The 25,748-nt window shown below is 43.2% G+C and overlaps 1 protein-coding gene across 3 annotated transcripts in view; it reads right to left on the bottom strand.

Moving 5' to 3' along the window:
* Window positions 1-25,748, bottom strand: part of CHL1 (cell adhesion molecule L1 like) — a 524,527-nt gene that overhangs the window by 52,805 nt on the left and 445,974 nt on the right. For all 3 annotated transcript variants that reach the window (XM_078661653.1, XM_078661651.1, XM_078661652.1), the window contains 6 exons: window positions 23,515-23,585; window positions 20,615-20,837; window positions 11,250-11,365; window positions 6,799-7,003; window positions 5,435-5,557; window positions 995-1,174 (listed from right to left, as the gene is read on the bottom strand). In XM_078661653.1, coding sequence (XP_078517779.1) covers window positions 995-1,174; window positions 5,435-5,557; window positions 6,799-7,003; window positions 11,250-11,365; window positions 20,615-20,837; window positions 23,515-23,585 — 918 coding nt within the window. The remainder of the gene's footprint in view (window positions 1-994; window positions 1,175-5,434; window positions 5,558-6,798; window positions 7,004-11,249; window positions 11,366-20,614; window positions 20,838-23,514; window positions 23,586-25,748) is intronic.

The following is a 25,748-nucleotide window of genomic DNA, read 5'->3' as shown; positions in this document are numbered from 1 at the left end:
AAAAAAAATACATGTAACTGAATATTAATGTTAGAGGTAAAAATATGACCATGACAAGAAAACTTGCAATCATGGGCATTCCATTTCACTTCTGTGTTTTGGAACTTTGAGTCATTTTGCAGATTCTATGTAACAATGGGAAGTATCGTTACAGATGTGTTACATTTGCAATGCCCATGATTGCAAGTTTTCTTGACATGGTCATATTTTTACCTCTAACATTAATATTCATGTTACATGTATTTTTGTTCGATTTGTGTGCCTTCTACATTTAACTAATCTGTGGCAATATACTGACATGAGAGCCAATAACAACACTTACAGGAAGCTTGATTCAAATGGAAAATGTATGGCTTATTTCTAGTTTTTTCATCAAAGGTATCGTTTTCGAAAGGTTTACACTGCTCCGGGAGCAGAAAAACGTAGGGTGTGAGTACTGGGGATTATTTTTTTGTGATTTGCTTTCATAGCCATCCTTCACCTACGATCTGACCTACTCAGAAAAATATTCACAAACTACAATTCATGTATTCTTCTGTGATATGGAGGGCATGCTCTTCTCTATAGATATACGCTGTCCTGAATTTAACAAAAGCTCATGAACTGCATGTTGAAGAATCAATCACCGTGAATGAAAGGCATTTATAACACGTACTCGACATCAAATCTGTCTTTGGCAAGATTCTAAAATAGCCACTTAGATAAGGGAGTAGGAGAGGAGCGTCATCTTTTCAACAAGTGGTAAACAAATCCACTTCTTTTTGTAATTTTTACTCTAAAAATAAATAAAATATCCAACTTCAAACAAAAAACTTGACCAGCAGGCGTCCTTGGAAGGTCTGTGGAACCAGAACTTGGTGGCAAAAAGGGCTTCAAGATCATAAAAATGAGGAGAAGAGCATGTTACTCTACTAGAATTTCACCATCCTGTACAAGTAATTGCTATATTTTGTGTTGCTGTTCTGAAATATGACATCCTGAAGGAATAACTTACTTGCTTGTGGCACTGTCAGGCCTTCCTCGGTGGTTGCTCGCCCGCAGCCTGTCGAGGTGCAGGCCTGCAGGTAGAACTTGTACTTGGTGCTGGAGTCGAGGTCCGGGATCCTCCAGCTCACCAGCGAAGAGTTTGTGATGTTGATGCTGTTCAGTTCCCCAATCTCATCGGTGTCATTTACTGGGAAAAGAAACGCGGATGGTTGGTCAAACACGTACTGCCACCGAGCAGCAAAAGGGTCAAGAAATAAGAGGAGCAAAAATCGAGTTCCTAATACTCTGGACCTTCTCAAGTGCCTAACAAAACAGAGCCTTGGAATCACACAGAAGACGACAGGATAGTTCTGACTTCCTGATTGATTTCTAAAGAAACAGTAAGCAACACCCTACAGAAATCTATACTGTCACTGGAAAGGGAACAAGATGGAATGCTAGACTGAACCATTCTACAAAGAATTACACGTTATCGTAGTACTAGAACAGTACAATCGGCATACCCATGAACCATAAGTCAAAAAAGTAATAAAGAACAAGTTACCTACCTTTAGCAGTGGCGTAGCAAGGGGGGCGGCGGCCTCCACATGCACCCCCCCTCCTGCTCTTTCATTCAGCTGTCGGGGTCGATACCGCGAAACCCTCCCCCGCTTTTTCACGCGGCTGCGGAGTGGCAAAAGCAGGTACCTTCACAGGCGGCACAAGGGCTAGCTACGCCACGGTCCTTTAGTAATAATTTTTCGGGTGGATACTCTATCTTACCACGGATTGCTCACATTTAGAATACTCCAGGTGCTAGAATGCATCTGGAAGCTTTCTCAGCAGTCCTCCCGCATGCCTAGCATCTACACATTGACATCATAGTGTCATAGTAGTGATGGTGCAGAGTTGCATATAACTTCAGCACCATCTCTGCACGTCAACATCAGTTTCTTTCTTGGCTCCTTCTGCTCCATCAGACCAGGTGCAGAAAATAATTGGAGGTACCAGTAATTTTTGACTTTTTTAGGTGGTTAAAAAAAGACCACTCCACAGAACAGGTAGTGGAAGGGCAGGAAAGACATTTTCGGTTAGATAGAGTACCCACCAGAAAGAGCCTCGCTGAAGGTAAGTAACTTGTTCTTCTGATAGAAACTTCTAACTGCTAATTCTTCACCATTAGGATATATACCAAAGTAATACCTCCCTAGGTGGAGGGTCTCTGGAGTGGGTTCAGCTCAAAAAGTCCTGCAAGACCAAACAAGTGAAATGATTTTACTTTCAGACCTGGCTGTAGGTAGTAGTGCTTTGTGAATGTGTGCACTAAGCCCATGTCACAGCCTGACAGATGTCAAGGACATGCACTCTGGGTGCCAACGCATCTGTGGCAGCCTTGGCGGAATAAGCCCTCAGTCCTACCTGGGGCTGTTTTTGGCCAATGCGTTGCAAATCTTAATTCAAATGACTATCCATCTTAACAAAGTTCTTTTCTGCACCACTTTAAAAATATGACCTTCCACCCAAAGGTCTTTGGTGTGATTGATGTAAAAAAAAGATTAAATGCTCTTTTTTGGTCCAGCCGATGGAGTCTTTCCTTTTTGGAGAGCTGAGAATGAGGCAAAAATGTTTCTGAGCATGATCGATTGCCCAATGTGAAAAGGAGTCATGACATTCGGCAACAAGTCCACCCTGGTCTACAGTAACACTTTGTCTGGGGTAAAGGTGGTGTAGGGCAGTTGCACTAAAAGATCCTGGAGCTCACTCAAGCGGCAAGCTGAAGAGATCGTGATGAGTAAGTCAATCATCAGAGCCAAATCAGCAGCTGGCAATCTGCTCTTAGGGAGTACACAGGAGAAAAGTCAGGACCATATTAAGGTCTCACTGTGGAATCACAGACCATTTTAGAGGGAACGTGTAAGTCAAACCTCTAATAAGCCTCATCACAATAAGTTATTTAAACATGGATAGCTCATCTGGTAACCATAAAAAGGCCAAAAGGGCAAACAAATAATCCTTTATGGTGCCCTCTGCAAGGCCTTTTTCAGACATAAGTAAAACCAACAATAAAACATCCAGCTTTTTAGTGTGTAATGGTGCTGTGTTGCTGACTCCACACCAGGCAACAAATGTGTCCATTTACCCCACATAATTGGACTTTGTAGAGGGATGTCACGCAGCAAGGATCACATTCTCAACCTCAGGATAAGGTAGCTGCCCCAATGCCCCAGCCAACTCCAGAGGGGTAGAATCTCTTGGCAAAAGACCCAGGACCCAACTCCGCCCTGCTTATTGCAATAAAATGTAGTTCCATAGAATGGATTAATGTATAGTGCAGTATCATACAGTGGAGTTTCGTAGAGTGGAGTGGCGTATAGAGGAGTGGCAAACAGTAGAGGTGTGCATGTGCAGTGACATACAAAGGAATAATGTACAGTGCAGCATTATACACTGAAATGGGGTACAGTGGAGTGGCATAGACTGAAATAACGTAGAGTGTAGTGTTACAGGTAGGAGTTATGTACAGTGGAACAGTGTTGAGTGCAGTAGTGTAGAGTGGAATTGTGCACAGTGTACTGGCATAAACTGCAGTTACATAAAATATAGTGGCAGGGAGTGTAATAGCAAACTGTGTAGTAGCGTACAGTGTATTGGCATATAGTGTAGAGGAGTGGAGTACAGCGGATTAGCGTAGAGTGGAGTGGTGTATAGTGGAGTGATGTTGTGTGGAGTGGCGTAGAATCTAATAGCATAGAGTGGAGATGCATAGAGTGGTGTGGTGTACAGTGGAGTGTGGTAATTGAAACAGACGTAACATGAAAGTTTGTTAATGGATGCATATGTAATGGTGCAGGAAAATAGATTATTTGGTATAAATGGCAACTTTTGGTAGTATGTGTGAGCAGTGTAAGTAGTTTTAAAGTTATAATTTTTAAAATACTAATTTACATATTGTGCTGTGGTATATCCCAGTACGTTTGTGGTATACCGCCGTACATGAGCATGATAAGGCAGTATATGATTGGCTAATGACTACATTTACCTGAGGTAAAAGGCAGCCATGTTTTTCAACACATTTTGTCTGCGTTCTGCATTTTGCTGCGATCTGGGTAATGGACTTACCTTTAGGTAATTAGGTTTTATTGATGTTCCTAATTAAAGTGCTAATAGGTAGATAAATGTATTTATAATTTTCTTAAAATTTTCACAGCAGTTTATTAAAAACTGCACATTGTACAAAAAGTGTTTAAATTTGTGCTGTAATTTGTAGGTATATTTGCTGTACCCCGTAAACTTTTTACTTAAGATTTAAATTTGTTAAAACTGGAAAATGCACTGTAACCGCTATAGTTGCAATATATAGGGTAATACAGTGTATTTTTATTTTTTTTAACATATATATTTTTTTTTTTGGGTCTTGTGGAACTCCTGAGGTTGTACTGCAGGGCTCTGTATATTGTTTCTTAAATATTTAGATACTTCAAATATCTTTCCTTACCCATTACCACTTTAATGAAGTGGCAATGTGTAGAGAAAAAAATATCAAATTTAACACATATCTGGGCGAAACGCAGTACATAGGCAAAGTGTACCTAAAAAGTGCATGGCTGCCTTTAACTTTTCTAAATATATATTTGCAGCAAGGACACCCCTAAATACCCATAGGACAGGGGGACAAAGTTTATATTCCAAACAAACGGTCACGTGGGACTCATTTACATTAGGAAACCTCAACTAAACTTTAGAGGAATCCAAAAGCAGAATAGAAATGCAGTTTTGTTCCAACTGAATTGTACAAAGGAAAACAAATCTGGGGTTCTTTTACAATTGTATTACAACAATCCATGTGCATTGCAATATAATAATACACAATGATATAGGTGAAAAAAGTGTAGATGACGAAGTGATCATACAGTGATCATATTTGCAACATATAGCATACAAGACATTGTACAAAGCCCAATGGTTGTGAGATAATTGTCATAGCAAAATCAGAGGAGACAAGTACAACTGAATTCCCTTAACTCCTATCATCATCTGCCAATGTAGAAGGAAGAATAGGTCTGCAAAGTTGAGTGGAGATTTGTGAAATGTACACAAGTTTATTAATGGTAACAAATCTAAGTCAAAGGAATTCGTATCTTTGGTAAGTTTATGTGTGTTCCTGCCTTCTCTTGAGATAGATTACCAAGAATGTGTATAGGTGCATACCATCAATGTGGGTGCATCCACATGGCTATCAGAAAGTGCTGCTTATTCATCAGTTACAAAAAACATTCAAAAGTCTGAATATACAGCAACACTGGAAAGGCCTCCTATTGATAATTTTGAAGTACCAACTCTTCTTATGTTGGAATGTAAGTTTCACTGCCGCAAGAACAATTACTATGAGAGAAATCTCATGTTTCAAACACCTAAAAAACACCAAATAATTGTGTCTCCCCTTTGAGTTTGAATCTTTTCCACTTACTGATCTGGTGCTGCAGCAAGTAGCCACGGAGAATACCATTGGGCTTCTTGGGTGGAGCCCAGGTCAATGTTACTGAGTCTTCCTCAAAGCTGTGAATTTGTAGAAAACGTGGTTGATCCGGAACTGGAAAAGAAGAAGGAACAGTTAGTCAAATATAATGGCAAACACGCTTAAGTCATCACAGTTGCATACAGAATGGAAGGTTAAAAAATTGGAAGAAATGACAAGCCCACACCAGTGAGGTGTACCTAGAAAGCCCAGAAGTCAATTATTTAGACAAATAAGTTCATGTTCATCAAGTATTACCAGAATTGGGATGGGGAGATCAGACAGTTAAAGTACTAGAGGTTTTTCATAAGATGGCATTAAAGTAGATAGTGGGGCTTCTGAAAAGAAAAGGTAACTGGTGAGATCAGTCTATGGACCAATGCCAGAAGCCTTTAACTGTGTAGAAAGCATTGGTCTGTTCTCCTCCCTTTTTGGTTGGTGTCCTCCCCTCTTGTACTTATTCTCAGAAATATTATTATTCTGAGCTCAGTTTCGAGCTTCCATCGCCCTACTCCATGTTTTTAGTTATGTACACTGGTGGCCTCATCTTTATTCTTTGATCACTAGATCAAAGAATAAAGATGAGGCAACCAGTGTACACAACTGAAAACATGGAGTAGGGCGAGGGAAGCTGGAAACTGAGCTCAGATTAATAATTCCGAAAGTAGGTACAGGAGGGGGGTCACCAACCCAAGAGGAGAAGATTTGTTGAAAAGAACTTTTAAGGTGTATGGTGGAGGGGTCTAAAGAAGAGATTTGACAATTAAGCTGTTCTGGGGGTGACAGAATTTATGTTGCCCTGCTCCAATTTTGTGTTGATACTATTTGACATTTCTTGAAGGTTTCAATTCAATAAATATGTTTCCCGCCTCTGTTGACGGAAATATACAAAGGGAAAAAAGTGTGGCAGAGTTTAAGAGGACAATGGTACTTCAGGGATAAAGGAATGACAGAAGAAATAGAGGACTCCTGGAAAGTTTTTGGTTGTTTGTTAGTCATGGCAGTGATTACGTAGTCCCCTGTACAAAGTTCTGTAGATGACAGAAAACGTCCAGTGGGAATGATATGTGACAAAGATGCTGAAGGAAATGAACCTCTTGGGTGAAATTTTCAAGGTGTTGTTAAAGTGGAAGGGATTTACAGGGGGCCTGGATGCTGTAGGTGGCAAAGTGCTTGTGATATGCCTCATTAAAGAAACAACTAAACCACTGATGGGGCCATGGACGTACTGTGATTCAGGTGGAAATGTATCTGAAGTTGCACTATTTTTGAGGAAATGCATTCTGAAATGTAAATACTCATCCTTTTTCCATTACCTCCTTCAGGAGTCTGAAATGTGAGCACTGGACTCGCAGGCCCTTCTCCTCTTGTGTTAAAAGCTGTCACACATAACTGGTAATCACTGAACGGCTCAAGGCCAGGAACCATTCCGGAGTCTCTTTCCCCTGCAAACGTCAGGGAGCGCTTCTCTGGGTGATGCTTTTTCCCATCTAGCAGGTTTCGCACTTTCCACCAGTTTACCTGAAAATCGGAGTATTAATATGTTTATCTAGAGACAATCGAAGAAGCACCATATCCCAATCTCAGCAAATGAAAATAAAGTAGATTCCATGCAATTCGCACCTGTTCACCATATATGACACAGGCTTGATCTGTGGGACCCAAAACGCCGACAAATCCTTTGTAGTTCAGATTAAGCAATAAGCCTTAGAGATGATATATTGTAGGACTAAAAAGTCATAACCTTTGAGAACTAAAATCAATCAATCCTAAAACTCTGAATAGTCTGAATTTGTGTAATCTGGTGCCTGTGTAATTTATTTGAACATGTGTGGAGTTAAGAGAATCAGTAATCGCATGCCCACATCATAAGACTTGCAGCTAACGGACACATTCAATCTTTGTAATTCTGGGTCTTGTCATTGGCTCTTCAGTTGAAGAATATTTTTGGCATTCAGTAGGTGTTAATAATTTAGGAGCTTGCATATTTTCAGGATCACTGTCTCAATCTGTGGTAATTATGGTGTAAGATTATTGGTGATTCAATGACTGTCATACTGTGCATTACAACCATCCTCAGGGTCTGTGAGATTCAGAAGCAGTTTGCATCTGTGAGATTGAGCTTCTGGTGGTCTGTGAAATTTAGAAGGTTAGTCACTCTTACAGTTTAGGGATGTATACAGAGGTCTGGTGCAGGTATCATGTGATACAGCAGTGCGTAATTCACATGCCATCGCAGCCTGTATGATTTGTGTGCTCACAGTGTGTGAGATTCAGACGCATAACAAGGCTTTGGTAGTTTGATATAAACGTTGGGCCTGATTACGACTTCTGCATACTGATTACGCCGTCACAATGGTGACGGATATCCTATCCATCGAAATCCCATTATAGCATATGGGATTTCAATTTCGGCGGACGGGGTATCTGTTACCATTATCACAGATTAAACTATTCGTTAAGGTAGTAATCAGACCCTTTGTCACCATTTGTGCATTTCGGTGGCTACAACAGGTTGGGTGAATGATATGCTGTTTCAGGGTGTTATCTAAGTCTCTGACATTCTGGTACAATCGTTTTCTGTAATATTCAGTTGTTCTCAAAGTTTGCAGCATTCAAAGGCACTGCCTTTCAGACTCAATTTCAGATATAAAGACAAGAAGAAGCCCTGCTATAGTGTTACTCTGTGACAAAGCAGGAGCTGCTTCATATTGCAGTGAAGGCACTGTTAGTCTTTAGAGTCGGCTATGGACAGATGGCCATGATGGAGACATAACACATTTTGGCTGTGCATCTATTTTCAATTTCTTTCCGACTTTATGTTTTAAAACTCTAGGGAAGATTGCAGGTTAACAGCAGTGATACCTGCAATGCTGAGAGTGATTACATTTTTAGAGCGTTGAGTTAAGATTGATTGCAGAAGACTATCAATACTGATGTAATCTGAAAAATAGGTTATGATGAAGCTTTGAAGAGTAGACATAAACCAGGATGCCTTGTGTATGACAAACAGCTCTGAATTTGGGCTAGGATTTATAAATTCAAGTGCTGCCTGCCTAGAAACATTCTGTGTTTGTCCTTTAGCAACACAAACATCTTATACGAACAGGATGTTTACAAGCCAATTTGCTAAATTTCCTATAGAACTCAAGACTACATTAATTGCTTAACTATAAACTTCCAGGGATTTTTTTTTTGTTTTTTGTTTTTTTTTGTTTTGAAAAACCTTTATTGTTGCATTCAATATAAATACAAGCGTGGGCCTACAACCGCAGGGGCCGGCCGCTAAACAAAAGTAAGATCACAGTACGACACAGCTCATCAGCCGACAACCCTGAGGTCCGGCAGCGATTCAGGATATAACTTATATTAGAATGCACAACTGAGTCCGAGGATGAGACAGAGGTTCCATTTTATATTATTCAAGAAAGGATCAGGTGCCATACAATCAAACAAAAAACACGGGGGACAGGGCAAGAAACTGGATATGCACGTAAGAACCGTTATAATGGGACATTGGCGCCAAAGCATATAGGTGGATGCGAACGACAATACAATATACATTCAATGTTGAGCGCCAGTTCTCAGGGCCTGCCCACCCGGGAATCAGGACATCATAAAAAGCATAGGCACTAAACACGAGTACACCATAAGAATCCGAATGATTCACAAGCTATACTGATCCTTTAAGGAAGAGAAAGAGAAGGAAGAAAAAGGCTATAGAAATAAAAAAAGGCAAAATAAAAAAAAAACCCTATCCAGCCCCCCACCCTGCACCCCTGCAAATGGCTACAGCCTAACCCCACTAGCAGTGTGCCTGTCGCCCCTAATAACTACAACCCTAAAAGTAGAAAAAAGAGTGGAGGAGGGCTTATCCGTTTGGGCTCCCAGCCCCTTGAGTCCCCCCGCCAGAAACAGACACCCCCTATCACTAAAAGACCAACGTATGACAACACTTACAGAAAAATTTGGGGTTACCGTAAGACACCGCCTAGCCTTTTAGATCAAACAGTTGCAGATCGAACACCCGTAAAGCCACTCTAATCCGTCACGACCTAGTAAATCTTAACCTTGGCCCTTCCGAATCAGCACACAAACCCCCCCCAGCGAGACCCAAAGGCACACAAAGGAGCCCTAGAGGAAAAGGGAGTCATCAAGAATCAATCCATGGCGACTCGTAGGCAGTGAGTCCACAAGAACTTCAGACGAAGAAGAGCTCTCTCTCCTAGATGGACAGTCCCACCGTATCTTGCCCAGGAGTCATAAAGTCACCAAGAAAGGAGAAGACGACCACAAAAGGAATGGAAAGTCAAGAACAAAAGTCTCCGGGAGGGGAATGCCTTTCGATACCTCCAGAGTCGATAATGGTGGAAGGTTCGGCAATACACTGACGACCTCGGGAACACCTTTCTCCAGGGCACCATCCGATGGTTTCAATACTTGCTTCCTCACGGGGTTCTCGCATGGAGTCAAAATGGCCATGGTTTGAATGGCTGCAGATTGCTGTTCCAACAGTAAGGCTGGGTCCGGTTCCACCAGGCGCATCTCAGATAGGCGTGTGTCCAATTTGCACAATAAGACATCCACATGTGTATGAAACGCCCTAATTTCTGCCAATATTGACCACAGCGACGGCTCAAGCATCGTGCGATCCATAATCTCACACCCGACACCCATCACGATCACCTCCCCGGGTGAATCTGGCATCCTCAGGGAGGACAAACAGGATCACAAACGTGCAGATGCGGAGGGCGACCAATCTTTGTTCGCAGCCACGGTCAATCCGGTTAAGGCCGCAGACCGGAGACCCCGACCCACCGAGCCCCGGGGGGCCCAGGACCGGGTCCGCGGGACGGGGACCCCCACCCGGAGCCAACAGCAAGCAGAGTCACTCCTCCATCAATGCTGAGCAATAGAAACGATCGCTGCCAAATTCGGGCTTAAACAAAGCATCCACTCCGATTGACCGGACCCAGCCTGGGTCTCCCGGCCGATGTTGTTGCACTACTGCCCGGCTGTGAAAGTACTCTAGGCCCCGGCTTCAGTGTTGGAGTAGGCCACAATCTTCAACTCGACGTAACTTCGTCAAACCAGCCGATAAAAGTTCCCGGATTTCACCATCGGAGTGCTGGACAGTTCATGTACACAGAGGCTAGGCGTAAAATCAGGATAATGTACAGGATATTGCGGCGGGGTACGGAGGTTGGTGGAGCCGGGAGCCTAAGCAGCCATCTAGTTTGCTGACGTAGCTCCTCCCCCACTTCCAGGGATTTTATAGTATTTTCCCCTCTTATCCCTTCGCGGACCTTCCTCTCTGGAATTTTAAAAGAATCTTAAAAAACTGGGCGAAGGGTTCCTTTGCTGAATTTGCTGAATGGAATTATTCCATCTACATACACTGACCTTTATAGTATATCATACAAGTATGTCAACCACCAAGGACATTTCCACATTATAATACTTCTTCCCTTACAACTGTTTGGAACCCCACCAACCCAGATGTGAAGCCTTAACCCTTCATGGAATGATTTGTGACAAGAAACTTCCATAGGGAGAGGATGTGGTCCGTCGGCAAGACTGCCGATTTTGGTTCTGGAAACCAGGGTTCGAGTCTCGGGGTCGCGTCCACATACTGTAATTCTGGGCAAATCACTTAATCTCCCCGAGCCGGAATTTGTAACGTAACCGGTGCTCAGGTAAAGCGCTCCAATACCTTCGGGTCGAGTATAAAATCTGCAACAAAAAAAAATGACTAAAAATATAATACCTTGTATCCTCCGAGGTGACCCCGCACTCGGTCTTGGTGAATTCCTGCCCAGGTCACTTTAATCAGCGTGCTGTTCAGAACCTGTACGGCCACATTGGTGGGTGCAGCATCAGGAGCTGTGAAGATATAAGTAATACTGTGTGGTTACATTGGAGGAAGCAACAACTGTGGGTGTAGTATGCTGGATGTAGAAAAGGCAACACATCTTTGGTTACATATTAACAAAAGACCTTGGGCCTGATTCAGAGTTCGGCGGATGGGATACTCCGTCACACACATGACGGATATCCCGTCAGCCACGTTACTAGTACTTTACTCCAAAATAAACCAAACCGGATGATCCCGATTTATCTTCTTGAAAAAAACAAATAGAATCGTAATAAATGGTAAAAATGGATGACTTAAATAGTAAAAAATAAATTATACTTCGTCAGAAGTACTGCCAATATGGCATAGGAGACTGGTGAATTTATGGACATAAGACAGAACAAACCTCACCTTGCACCTATTCATTTTAAGCACTTTTCCATTTCTTAGATGTGACTTTGCATTTTTATTTCGTACATCTAAAAAGCATAACATACCTGAGTTGGTGTCTGCACACTATATATCAGAACAATAAGGGGTTTAAGGAAGGTATTTGCAAGGAGATTATACATAACCACTGAAAGTAAAGCAGGTTAAGGAAACAATGAGGATTAAGAAAAAGTCTTGTATGTAAAGAAACGAGTACATTTCCTGAGAAAAAGTCTGTAAATATATAACCTTCAGGGTCTTCGGTGTCGCACTAGCACACACAGTTAGCTACAAAACATTACACCTCAGCTGAGAGTAAGCAAAGAAATGCAACAAGAAAGAAGACATAACCGCAATGGTCAGCATAATGATCAAATCATACATCATAGAACACATCACCCAACTAGTACCCTGCATCAAGACCAAACAATGCAGTATAGAACATGACATCCTTACTGAGTCCAATGTCAAAAGCAACCATGCAACAAGTAAAAGGGCACTGTTTCATTCCTTAATGCAATAGAATGTCATGATGCATGAGTCACAACATCCTAGCAATGCTCAACATCAGACGCCAGCCGGGTAGGTAAAAAGTAGTAAGGCTTTATTCCAGCCCCTGAAACTAGGAGTAAACCATACATCATGCAAAAACACTTATTTTGAATGACCACGATCAGCAGCAAGGCATGTAATATGGAAGAAAGTTGTTTTTCCCCTGAGTCAGCAACATGTAATGCATTAGAAAGCATTTTAGAATTTCAGGCAAGGATCAAGAGCAGGGAAAACCACATACAAGACAACCAGCAATTAGCATGCAGAGTAAATCATCCCAAATTTAACTCTAACTTCAACAAATACATTGATCCGCAACATAGAGGAAGATATCTATACAAAAAACACTGGATGTGGAGCAAACAATGCTCAGAGGATCTTAGAGGAACAAGACATCCTAGAATTGGTTAGCATCAGATGCAAACAATGTAATATTGCCCAACATACAATGCCAGGGTTAAGTATTAGAAGCAACATACTAAGAACAACAGAGTGATGATGCCTGGCATGTTTGAAAAAATCTCAACCACTTTTAGCTATTTTGAGTCACCCTCCATGCTATTATTTTGTTACTACTCACTGTGGCTTTTCTGGCAGATGCCGGGTTACCTAATTCTTGAAGTGAGGCCATTAGACTTGACATCCTTGGCCTGGTTCCGCTGACTTTTTTGCCTTCTGACCTTCTGTTTTGCTGACTTCATTTTTGCTGGCTTTAGAGTTCTGGGCACCTTACCATCGCTACCCAGTGTTAAAGTGCATATGCTTTGTACTCAAACCATGGTAAGTTTGCCTTATACACAATTGGCATATTTAATTTACTTATAAGTCCCTAGTAAAGTGCAAAATATGTGCCCAGGGCCTATAACTTAAATGATACTAGTGGGCCTGCAGCACTGATTGTGCAACCCACTTCAGTAGCATGGCAGAGCCTTGTGTGCAGCTTTGAACTGACATTTCAACCTGGCAAGCTAACCTACTTGCCAGACCCAAACCTACCTCAGGAGGCCCAAAGCAGTGTATTTAAAAGGCAGAATATGTACCTCTGAATTTTGAGGCGATCTTTTAAGTGTAACTTCCAATTGGAAAAATATAGATATTTGGATTTTGGTGGCTCTGGACTCACAATTTTAAATCACAACTAATGGTGAAGTTGGATTTTAAATTGTAAGTCTGAAAATGCAACTTTTAGAAAGTAGGCCTTTTCTTACTTAGCCATTCTGCGTCTCTGCCTGTCTCTAAATACACGTCTGGTTTGGGTGACAGCTGGGCTTTGTGAATTCCCTCTAGAGAGTTACACACAAAGGGAGCTGGAGTATAACATTTGCATCCTGATTGCTCATCACCCGGCTGATGCGCCTTCCTGAGGTAGATTGGGAAGGAGGAGCTGACACTTGAACTTGAATAGGGCTGTCCCTGTCCCAACACAAAGAGCTGCATACCCCACTGCAGTGAGTCTGGAGCCACGGAAGAAAGTGCAGGGACCTTTTTATCTTTAAAGGCCTCTTTGACGCCTTCTTCACTTCACAAGCACAACTGGATATAAGTACTGGACCCCTGACACTACCAAATCCGAACTTTGCTGGAACCAAGGACTTTCTGTCCAGAAGAAGAGCTGCTCTGCAGCAGGAGGGACTACCACTCCGCTAACTGCTTTGTTGTGCTGACCTGCTGCTTGCTGCTTCTTGTCTGGGAGTGAGAAGGCCTGGACCTACTCTCTACATCCTTGCACCCATGTTCTCCAAGGACTTGCTGGCTTGCCTTCTGGTCTTGAAGTCCCAGGCCCATCAAAGACTACCTTCAACTCTGCTTCAGCTGCTGTACTTCTCCAACTGTGAGCCATGCCCTGCCAAGAGGTGCCAATCCAGTCCTGGGCTTTGAAAAAGTGGTCTGTAGCTGCTTTCCTGCAAAAACTGATGCAATGAGGACTTTGCACCAATAAGAACTGATACTGTGCCCTTCGACACTGACACAGAGCCGATCAAACAACATCCCTATGCGGCTCGACAACGACGCGGGTCTTCTGCGATGTTCGATGCCAACACAGCGCTGCTCCAATGACATTCCTGCGTGGCTTGATTATGACAGCGCCTGCATCGTAAGAGCTTCGACAACAATGCGAGACCCAACTGCGAGGCTCAACGACGATGGATTGCCTCAACTGTGTGAATCGGAACCGACGCATCGAGTCTTCGACTATGACTCTTTCTCAATTCAAGGTAATTTTTCAGCTGGTCTGCATGGGTCCTGTAGCCAGCCTGCCCTCCATTGTGGTCAGCGTGAAACTTTGGATTTACCCAAGTCTAGCGCAACCCCAAGTAACCCCTAAACTCTATAAACTTTAAAGCAATATATTGCAATTTATTCTTAAGAAATTCATATCTCAAGTTCAACTTATTGGATTTTTGTCGTTCTGGTCTTGTTTTACTCACTGTGTTAGTGTAATTAAAGTGTGCACAAATAGTTTACACATTGCCTCTTACACTAAGCCTGACTGCTCTGTGCCAAGCTATCAGAGGGTGAGCATAGGTTAATTTAGGGTGAGTATCTGACTTACCCTGACTAGGATTGTTGTCCCTAAGGGGGCATACCTCTGCCAACTTGAGACCTAATTTCAAACAGAGGCACTAAGGCCCTCATTAAGATTTGCAATATCCCACCTGGTGTGTTGATTATGGGTAAAATACCGTTTCGGGCCTTAGAGGTAGTCCAATGTCTATTGACGTGATCATTCTGGGTCATTAACAATGGTCCCCATGTCAGTGGATACGCATCTGCACCTGATAAAACCACTGCATGGACTTGGGCAGAGGCCTCAGCCAGGATCACAGTCCGGTCTCCGTGAGATCCTTGTAGCACCACAGGAAACCAGGAAATGCTGACCCTGTCAATCCCATTTCTGATTCCCAGGTGTCCGATATTGAGACGGATTCGCAGGAGTCATGAATATTTCCAACGTTCTCTATTTATTCTTGAACTCGGATAAGCGTGAGGAGGACAGGCAGGACACTCCTCTTCCAGCGAAGCTCTGTCAACTCATGTCCCTCAGGATTCCACAGCTCGAGAGCCCAGGCACTAGAACCCCATACGGTCACAAGCCGGCACAGCTGACATCAACACAACATCCGAACATAATCCCACAGCCATAAAGAAAGCCCAAATCTTGGAGTTCTGGGGCTATCATCTAAGCTCAAGACATCGTACCTTCCTTCTAAAAAATCGAGCCTGAGCACCCAAACGGTACTATCCTATAATCAGCAATGAAGCAAACAAAACACATTTTTTTTTCTTTTTTTTTTGGAAAATTACAGGAGGCTTCTTCTCAGAATTTTTTCTGCTGCCTCTGTACAATTTTTAGGTTAAATAACCTGTATAAATAAATGATATATCTGCTATATTTTGAAAACTACAATGTATGTATTCAATAGAATAACAGCAAATAAGGGAAAAGGAAAGTTAAAGCAAGACAAACAAGCTAGACCCCTAGGGGTCCATTATGATATCGGGCGGATTGCCTCCGCCAGGCTGGCGGTAGCCACCGCCAGCCTGGCGGAGGCATTCCGCCTGATATCATAACCAGATTTCCCCCCCGCCATATTAGGATGGCGGGGGGGGGGCCACGGCGGACGGAAAGACCATCCGCCGCTTTTCTGCCCCTGTCGCCTTGCGGCCGGGGCGGAAAAGGAATAATATGGTGGCGGTGTCTAACAGACACCGCCAGCCATATTATGATGTCTGGTTGTCAGTGCCTTTCCGCGGTGGCAATGCCGCCACGTAAAGGCATGCGGTCCTCACTCTGGGGGCCCTCTAAGGGCCCTAAGGGCCTCATTAGGATGACGGGCGGACTTTGCCCACCCGTCATCCCATCGTAAATTGGGACCGCCCGCCATAAGGGCGGGGGTCCCGGGGTTGCCATTAGGATGTGCCCGCCACAGTGGCGGGCACATCCTGTATTTTCAGCATTGTTGCCATTGTTGCTGAAAATGCACTTTCACATTGTCATTTACAAAGCGGCAGGCACCGCTCAGTGCCTGCAGCTATGTAAATGACAATGAAGGGGGGTACCACAGGTACCCCCCATGTGCACCCCCCACCTGTACTTCACTCTGGGGGCCCACAGGGGGCCCCCAGAGTGAAGACCGCATGCCTTTCCGTGGCGGCATCGCCGTCGTGGAAAGGCACTGACAACCAGACATCATAATATGGCTGGCGGTGTCTGTTAGACACCGCCACCATATTATTCCTTTTCTGCCCCGGCCGCAAGGCGACCAGGACGGAAAAGCGGCGGACGGTCTTTCCGTCCGCCGTGGTCCCCACCGCCATCCTAATATGGCGGGGGGAAATCTGGTTATGATATCGGGCGGATTGCCTCCGCCAGGCTGGCGGTGGCTACCGCCAGCCTGGCGGGGGCAATCCGCCCGATATCATAATGAACCCATAGGAGTTCGCTTCAACAAATGATAGACACAATGTATTTGCTACAAGCTTTCAGTTTAAGCAGATAGACCAATGACTGAATGAACATAAGTTATAAATTAGGCTTTTGCCCCCGAGAACAGGTTGGGTGTTCATTGATCCGTATGGCAATATTCATAGATCGACTTGATGAACTCAGTTTCCCCTCCTCCCACCAGACCCCTTTCAATAGCTCTGACATTACTCTAGAGCCTAGTAATGTCTGAGTGTAATATGCACTATGTAAACGAATTCTCTAATTATCTCCGGCACTTCCACTGAAGGTATTCTCAGATACTCTATTTGCCCACTCCTAAGCAAACACTTCAAATTAATTATTGAAAAAGGTGATCTAATTAATGTTGTTAATTGTAGAACAGGCATAATATAATATAGTTCAGCCAGTACATTATTAGAAGATAAATACTATTATTACCATTTTTTTAAAAAGGTCACCAATCAGCAATAAGCATTAATTCCGCTATTTCAATTTCAAATTATTAAAGTGGAATGATATTGAAAAATTAGGAAGAGCTAAGAAAAATAACTAATTAAATTGAGCCTTATTGAGACACTCAATGTCTATAAACAAAAGAGAAATAAAAGTGGAGGTGGGGGGTCTGGGGCGGTAGGGCGCCAGATATTTGAGGATTATTTTTAGTACAGTGAACAGAATAAAATATTTGGAACATGAATAAAATAGCTTTTATACAGACAGGGTCATACAGGGTTCCCTTGGCCCACTGGACACTTCCCTAAAACCATATGCTACATGTAGCTATCCAGCTCCTGATACATTATCTAGTGCAGGAACCAGACCTGCAAGGAGTGTGTTGCATCTGAATTGTAGATATAACAAGTTTGGTTAGGTAAGGTACAAAAGAAGCCGGGGCAGTTTATGTTTCACAATGTAGCGTATTCATCTTCAGTGATTACTAGACATTGGGGCAAGTACATAAATATGAACCTGCCAAAGTAGAGGATCAATGTCTGATAACACAAATCAAGAATCCCCAAATTATAGCAATGTCAAGTTATTAAAAAGACAATTCTGACGAATGCAGATGAACCTCTCAAATACTCTAAAAAACTCAGAATAAAAATCAACACTCCATATCTCTAATGTCAGAACACAAAAAAGAATCGCAAAAGGTTAATCATTTTCCGAAATTGCAGCAGTTGAATGCAAATAAGAAAGAAAACGGGAGAAAGAAAGATGGCATTTCTCACAACCTTTAGTGCAATAGTAGCCTGCTTTTAGTGTCTACTAGAAGTGGGATAGTAAAAATTATTTGGTGGAGGAGGCCGACTTGTGGAAAAAAAGGGTGAAAAAACTATTCGACAGGAGTATGCAACAAGTAGCAAGCACGGGGCTGTGGGCATTGTGAAGTGTGAGGCAGAAGAAGAGGCAGGGGGAGGGACAATACACAGAGGAGGGATTAAATATTTAAAGCGGAAGATAAAACCAGTGGTGGCTCCTCCGTAATGGCAGAGGAGCGTCACCCCACTAGCTCAGAACCAGCAGCTGAAAAATAAAATTATATTTTGTTATTGTTATATTTTTCAGCATCTGGCGTGAGTAGGGAGGAGCGGAGGCAGGGCATCGGAGGGAGGAGGAATGGTGTATGTGCACTTAGAACTGTGCATGTCTATTTGGTCGGCCTTCTTAGGCATGTCTAACAGATATGCGCAGTTAGGTTTCGCCAACACTCTTGTATTGCACAGCCAGGTTGAAGAAACAGCCCAGACTCCCTGTGCCTGAGCGAGTGTTAAACCAGCCTGCTCAGGCCAATTCCTGTGCTGCTCTCATAACTTAAGAGTAGCACAGAAATCTTCCGCCTAGGAGCTGACCTAAAATTTTCTGGGGATTATACACTGAGTATGTGCAGGGTGTAGGGAGCGAGAGTGGGAAAGAGACAACGAATGTGCAAGGTGCTGGTGATGCGAGTGTGGATGAGCCTGCGGGAAAAGGTTAAGGTCAGGAGTGGATACCTCGTTGACTCTGGTGTGGGGGGCACTTAGGTTTGGGGTATTATTAGAGGAGTTGCTACCCGGACTGGCATTTTCTGCTTGGGAAATAGGGGGTAGGATGCTTGTATACGACACTTGGATTGAAGAGTGCTTCCAAGATCACAGTTGGACGGCTTGCGACTCCATGAGGCCCCTGGGTTCTAACTGACGCAACCAATATTGTTATGTTTTCAATGCCTTATCGTTTCTCACCGCCTGCCCATGTTGGGATGTTGGCATAGGGGCTGTGTAAGAACTGCAGTGATAATATTGAGTGAAATATGTGAAGTTTTGTAGAGAGTACTGTACCATGCTGTGTATTTGTCTGCTGTTATAATAAAATGCTTAATAATAAAAAAAAAGAGTAGCACAGAAATAGCACACGGAGTCTCTGATGTGTCCCAGTGTAAGCTAGGACCAGAAGGAAGAGGAACTCCGAGGAGCAAGTAGGCCTGTATCTTCAGGTAAGATTTTTTATTTTTTATCATTAACTCTTCTCCCCTCTACTCTCCCCCTCCCACGCTCCCCCCACACTTCCCCTTTACACCCCCTCCACCTGCCTCACCACTTTTAATTTGTGTTGGCCGCTACTGGAAAAAAAAAAAAAAGATACAGGAGATACTTCCAGAAAAAGGGTTTAAAAGAAAGGTGAAAAAGAGTAAGGATTAAGGAAGATGGTAAGCAGGACGCTGGAGAGAATGAAAGAGAAAATGCACAGGAAGTCGGAAAGAGATTATGAAGGGGCAGGGATCACATGAGAAAGGTATGGGGAATACCCATAAAAAATAGAATTGAGTGGGAAGAGAGAACGGGTTGAAAAGGGAAAGCAGAAGCGTAGAGGAAGCAGAGGAAAAAGAGTAAAGACAATGTAGAGAGTGAGGTGAGGGTAGGCATGAATGAAAATTGAGGAGACGAAAAAAGAGTCAAGTATGAGTAGGCAAAAAGGAAAGATGAGCAAGAGCAATAACTGGAAAGGAAGCTTTGACGCATGTAAGGGAGACTCTCCAACCATCGCCATACAAAAGTATCATGCCCTATTGTGCACAATTATGAACTCACACTATCATCAAACAACACTAAAAGATTTGCTTCAATGGATTAAACATTCAGTATATCTAAGAATATCAAAATGGGAAACATCCTTTACAACGTATCTTTTACAACGCACTACCATTACGACGCAACTTTTACAACGCAATCATTACAACGCATAGCGCTGGGGGGCCGCTCTAGGATAGGGAATGTATTTAATATACTATCCAACACCTTCCCTACTATCCACTATCCACGGGGACTGGAGTTGGAATAGTAAATTAAATAAATCACTATCCAGCGCCTAAAAGCACTATGCGTTGTAATGGTATGCGATGTAAAAACCGCATTGTAAAGGCATGCGATGTAAAAGTATGCGTTGTAACGTCATACATCCGATCAAAATATATGTTGCAACTGTAGTGCCTTTGGAAAAACAAGGGAAAGGTTGAAGAGGGTGCATTTAAAATTCAGAACGCTACTGCTAAACTTTAGAAGACACTCAATATAGAAAGATGTTGCTTTGTCATCACATACAATGGTCCCAATTTGTGCTAAGGCCTGCAAGATGCAAGATATCTCTCTACACTGTTGAAGGAAATTAGGACAATGGATGAACCTCTGCAAGATCCAAAACCTACTAAAACAGAAATACAATGGGCTACTGTCATGTCATTGAAGTTTGTGGACACATTGGATCTGGTTCAGTCTAAAGTTAAAACCCTTGTCAGAATTTTGCTGTGAAGAATTGTTAACAATCCAATAGATTCTATTATTCCTAAATTAACTGAGTTTTTACTCACTGTCTTCTCCTGAATATTCTGTAAACACAAGAGGCTCTGGCGCTAATCCCAGCTGGTTGACAGCTTGCACTTTGATGTCATATGGGACGTAGGTGGGTGTGTTCTTGACAATAAACCAGTGGCGTTTGGTGTACTCTTCCTCCCAGTCATCCTGTACTCCCTGTTGCCTCCAGACCACTCTGTACTGTAGACCTGGTCCGTTGTGCTCCGCTGGTTTCAGAGGCTGCAAAACAATTCAGAGCGGGCTATCAAGCTATCAAAAATCTTGCTTAACATGATATTTATGTCTATTAAATAATTTGGAAATTTTCATCAATTACATATTTATTTATGTATTTAGGGTTTTGATATAGTGCAACCTTGGCCACAGGGGCAATAGAGAGCTTTTCACAAAACATTTGTATACAGAGAACATATGTAATATCAGTTTCATTAGGTATAGCAAAGACCATCTATGGCAATCAGCATACATTTACCTATCAATAAATTGAGAAAACAATTGCATAAAAAGCTTGAAAATGTATGCCTTTAGATTTTTACAGAATGGCAGGTATTTGTGATTGTTCTTATGGATTCCTAGGACTGGTTAGGTTGTCTGAGGCTCAGGCAAGAGAAGTTTTGTTTATTTATCTTTGTCTTCTTTGTAATGAGTATCTCCAGTATCAGTCTTGTTTTTAATCTTGTTAGTTCAAAGACTTACTGCGGTATGTAGTTGTCTAAGACTCGGTGTAAACCTGACATTTGGAGAAAATCCCAGAAGCTCACTCATGAGGCTGCTCAATATTGGTGTTTCTTTGCTCTGTATTTTAATGAAAATGCACAGTTTTAGGGACTGATTTAAGGTCTGACTCAGAGTTTGGAGGACAGGGTATTCCATCACAAACATGACCCTGTCCACCAAATTCTTGGTCTGCCTGTTGTATTGTAAGTCGGATGATCCATCAGCTTTCCGTAAGTGTTACTCCATAAACTCAATCAACAGAAAGCTCACTCCCATGTAAATGTAAATGTACATGTATTTATAAAGCGCAAATCACCGACACGGTATCTAAGCGCTTGCTTAGGGAACCCGTCCTGGTATTCCCCTGTGAGATACCCCAGCAGGGTATCCACAAGGTGAAAGCCAGGCATCCCGCCGCGAGAGGCCGTAGTGGAGATTAAGCAAGCTATTGCCCAGAGTCGCAGAGTGAGACCCCGTGAGTCGAGTAGGCACCGGAGCGAGAATTGTCGAGTCCGTGGAATTTTTGAGCCCGAGACCCGCCGAGGCGGGGAACCGAACCCTGGTCCACGGCCGATCTCAGCTTCCGGGTCTGCCGCCTCTAACCACTGAGCCACGCTTCTCCTACATGGCCTGTCAGATTAAAGGCATCAAACATCCCACTATAACTTATGTCCTTTTTTCTGTCCAACATTGCCATACAATGAAAATAATGATCCCGCACACAGGGACAACACTTCCTGATTGTTGGGGTCATCATATATATATTTTACAAAAAGAAAAGATACTCCTACTTTATGAGTTTGTTTTTGAAAAGCAAAACATTTGGTAGTTAAAACCAATGGTCACTCTCCACCACATTTGTTGGCACATTCAGAGCAACCACTGTGACAGTGGTTCCTCTAAAAGTACAGAGATTACTGCGGGGCTGGCAGAGATCTTCAAATCTGGGGTCCACTATCTGTCATAGTAGTGGATGAAATGTCCTTCACCACCCTGACAGATAGAGTTAATACCACCAAACCTTAAATTAGACCCTAAGATTCTGGTGGTAACTAAAAATCATTCAATTGAATCAATTATATTCAATTAAATTCAATTTAAATAAAATAAAACTCAATTAAATCAATTAAAAATTAAAATTAAATCAATTTAATTCAATTAAATCAAAGGACTCATTCAATTTCTATTGGAAGTGATAAAGTGGAAGTGATAAATGGAGCTGATACCACAGACTGAATCCCTTCCAATAAACAACTGCAGTAAAATTGGATACTCAGTTATTAAATTCTCCTCTGTACCTCACATTTCCTCCCAAAATAAAAACATTTTTGATTACCACAGAACAGGAAATTAGGCCCCCTGATATTTAAAATGGGAGCACACTACCTCACAGTCCCAGCACAGTTCACCCCTTTGCATCCTGGTAAATGCAGTACACAGTTCAAACTTACTTCAAAATTAGCTGGAGTGTTTCACCAACATTGGAGCAGATATTGCTGTATATCTCTAGACACGTGTTTCTGGGTTGAGTCCTTCATCAGTAGAGAGGGTCATGTAAGTAGTAATATGAATGATATCAAATTGTGTATATTTGAGGCGTGTGTTGCAGGATATCTTCTTGGGTGACTGCAGGTTTTTACCCCATTCAGCATCAGTGAGTATCCTTTCCCATCTCTCCCACAAGCCAACCAGTGGATCCAGAGATGCTGTAAGCAAAGCAGCATAGAACCACTTCACTTGGTGGCCCGCTGCGCCCAGGGTTATCAGTGCATGCAAGAGTGGATGGGTCTCAGGTTCTCCCCTCCCCCCTCCAACCTTAAGAAGTAGAACTGCTCTTGTTTCTTCAAATGCACCTCTATCTTCCACTGTTCAAAAAATGCTATGCTGCAACTGGATTCAGTAGAAACCATTTGCAATTGGTCAATTGAATGTTCAATCATGACACCGTATTCCCTTCCTTTGTATTCTCCACTCTCCAGTAGTTTTTCCTTTTCCTCTTCCTCTTCTTGGCTTCTCCTATCAATACTTCTGGCTCTCACCTTGTGTCCCTTATCAGTTGTTCAGAATCTCCCTTCATTCTCTCAACTCCCATTACTTACCATTATCCCTTTGCTTTTGTTTTGTGCCGAGAGAAGAAGGTAACTAAAGGATTAAACTTTTCTTTGTCTTGTTGTCTTACCTCCCATTTCACTACCATCTCATCTGGTTTGCTGGCCTCCACATGGAGGCTCTCTGGATTCTTGTCCGGGGCTGCAAAAGAGTGAAGATTAAGCTTTGGATAGGTGTATGAAATAATTGTACCTGTGCTTCGTCTTTTCATCATAAAAAAACGTAACCAAATTCCAAATTATATATTTTGCTGATAGTTATACCTCTCAAAATACAAATAAAGTAACACAATAAATATGTGATCTCTTCATGTGAGACCGTTTACTGTCGTATTGTAATTCTTAAAGCAATGTCATGAAGTAATATTACTCGGGGTAAGAAAAGAGACATCTTCTAAACAGAACAAAGCATCTCTACTACAAATAATGGGAGAAGCTTATTACTTTCCCAGTGTTCCTTCATCTAATTAAACCTTTTCAGTACATTTGTGATGAGGATGGAGTATCTTGCACATGTGTTTTGTAGCCACAGGGCAGATGAGCCGACTAGTTACGTCTTTTAATACCTCAACTTAGGAAGGGGTAAAACGAGGTGCAGATTAACTGATTATGGTGTTTTTGTGACTCTCATGATCGGATTTCTGCTTATTTGTTTTTTAATATTGCCCTTCCTATTGTTGTCTGGATTGTAAGGTTTTGGTGGTTATGCCAGTAACCTTGGATGGGTTCTGTTAGAAGCGGCTGTCTCTAGTTGGCAGAGGTATACACTTCTGACAAATAGGGACACACCTTTTCTAGTCAGGGCAAGGAGATCACACACTTAGATAACCCCTGCTCACCCCCTTGGTAGCTTGGCAAAGCAGACAGGCTTATCTCAGAGGCAGTGCGTTAAGCATTTATGACCACATACAGTAATAAAGTGAATACACTACAAATGGACACGACACAGTAGTATTATAAAAATAAGTATTTGTATATAAGGCTTAGCACAAGACCAAATAACGACAAAAATATACCACAGTCTCAATAAATACTCTTGGAAGGAAAAATAATAGTTCAAGCACGGTTTCTTCTTAGCACAAAGTCTTTAGTATCAAAAGCAACTCTTCTTCTCTAAAACACAGTTCTTGGCAACAATGTAACCCACACGGGAGTCACACGACGTCGAGGCAAAGTTAATCCAAAGGTTCGGCGTCGACCGCGAGGAGCGCTACGTCGAGCCCGGAGTCGCACAGACCCCAACAACACAGTACCTTGGAAAAGTGAAGCACTCGATGATCAGCGGCGTCGAGATGTCCGGCGTCGCGTCTTCGGCGTCGATCGGGCCTCGGAGTCGGGGCGATCTGCAGCGGCGTCGACCGAAGTCAGGCGGGAGCAGCGCTCACGGGATGAAGCAGGATACGACGTCGTCGATGTCGATGTTGCAAGAGTGAGCAGCGCTCACGGCGTCGAGAGGGCTCGAAGTCGATGCGATCAGCAGCGGTGCAGACACGGGGTCACTTGGAGCTGGAGCCGAACTCACTACTCACTGGCGTTGCTGCTGGCGTCGATCGGGCCCGGCGGCCGGCGTCGAGGAAGCGGGACACTGGAGCCGTTACTCACGATGTCGAGCTGGATTCGGCGGCGTCCGTCGGCGTCGAGATTGCTGGATTCTTTCAGAGGTGCTGGATTCACAAATCCCAGCAAATAGCACTTTAAGCGGATGAAGTCCTTTAGCCCTGTGACTTCAACAGGAGACTGGCACTCTTCCAGCCCTTGGAGATTTTCTCAGCAAAGAGTGAGAGTACACACAAAGTTCCTCTCTCCTGGTTCCTTGGCAAAAATAAAGAAGCAATGCAGGATTCCCCCAACAAACAGCACTCTGGCAGAAGGGGTAGGCAGTCCTTAGATCAGCAGGCTTCTTGTCCTTGGTTCAGGTTTCCTTGTCAGAAGTGATCTGAATTCTTGGTTCAGGGGTCCTTCTCTTATACCCCTTTTTGGCTTTGATCCCTTTGTCCATGCAGGGGAAATTCCCCCCATCTTGGGTTTGTTGTGGGTGTTGCTAGGCCGAAGCACCTGGCCTATTCACTGGGCAGGGCAGAGTCCTCAGCCGCTCAGCAGGAGCGGAGCCAGCATTGTCACTGGCAGGGGCAGGGCCATCAGCTGCCCGGCAGGAGGCGGGCCAGGAAAGTCCCAGGCAAGCACAGAGTCATCAGTCGCCTGGCAGGGGGGCGGAGCCAACATTGTATCAGGCAGGGCAGGCTATCAAGAGCTACTCTCCCCTACTCTCAATGCAAATGCCCCACTCATCCCACACTGACTCATT

This window comes from Lissotriton helveticus, chromosome 9 (assembly GCF_964261635.1).
Source record: "Lissotriton helveticus chromosome 9, aLisHel1.1, whole genome shotgun sequence".
Lineage (NCBI taxonomy): Eukaryota > Metazoa > Chordata > Amphibia > Caudata > Salamandridae > Lissotriton > Lissotriton helveticus.
This window is presented reverse-complemented; position numbering and strand designations above follow the sequence as displayed.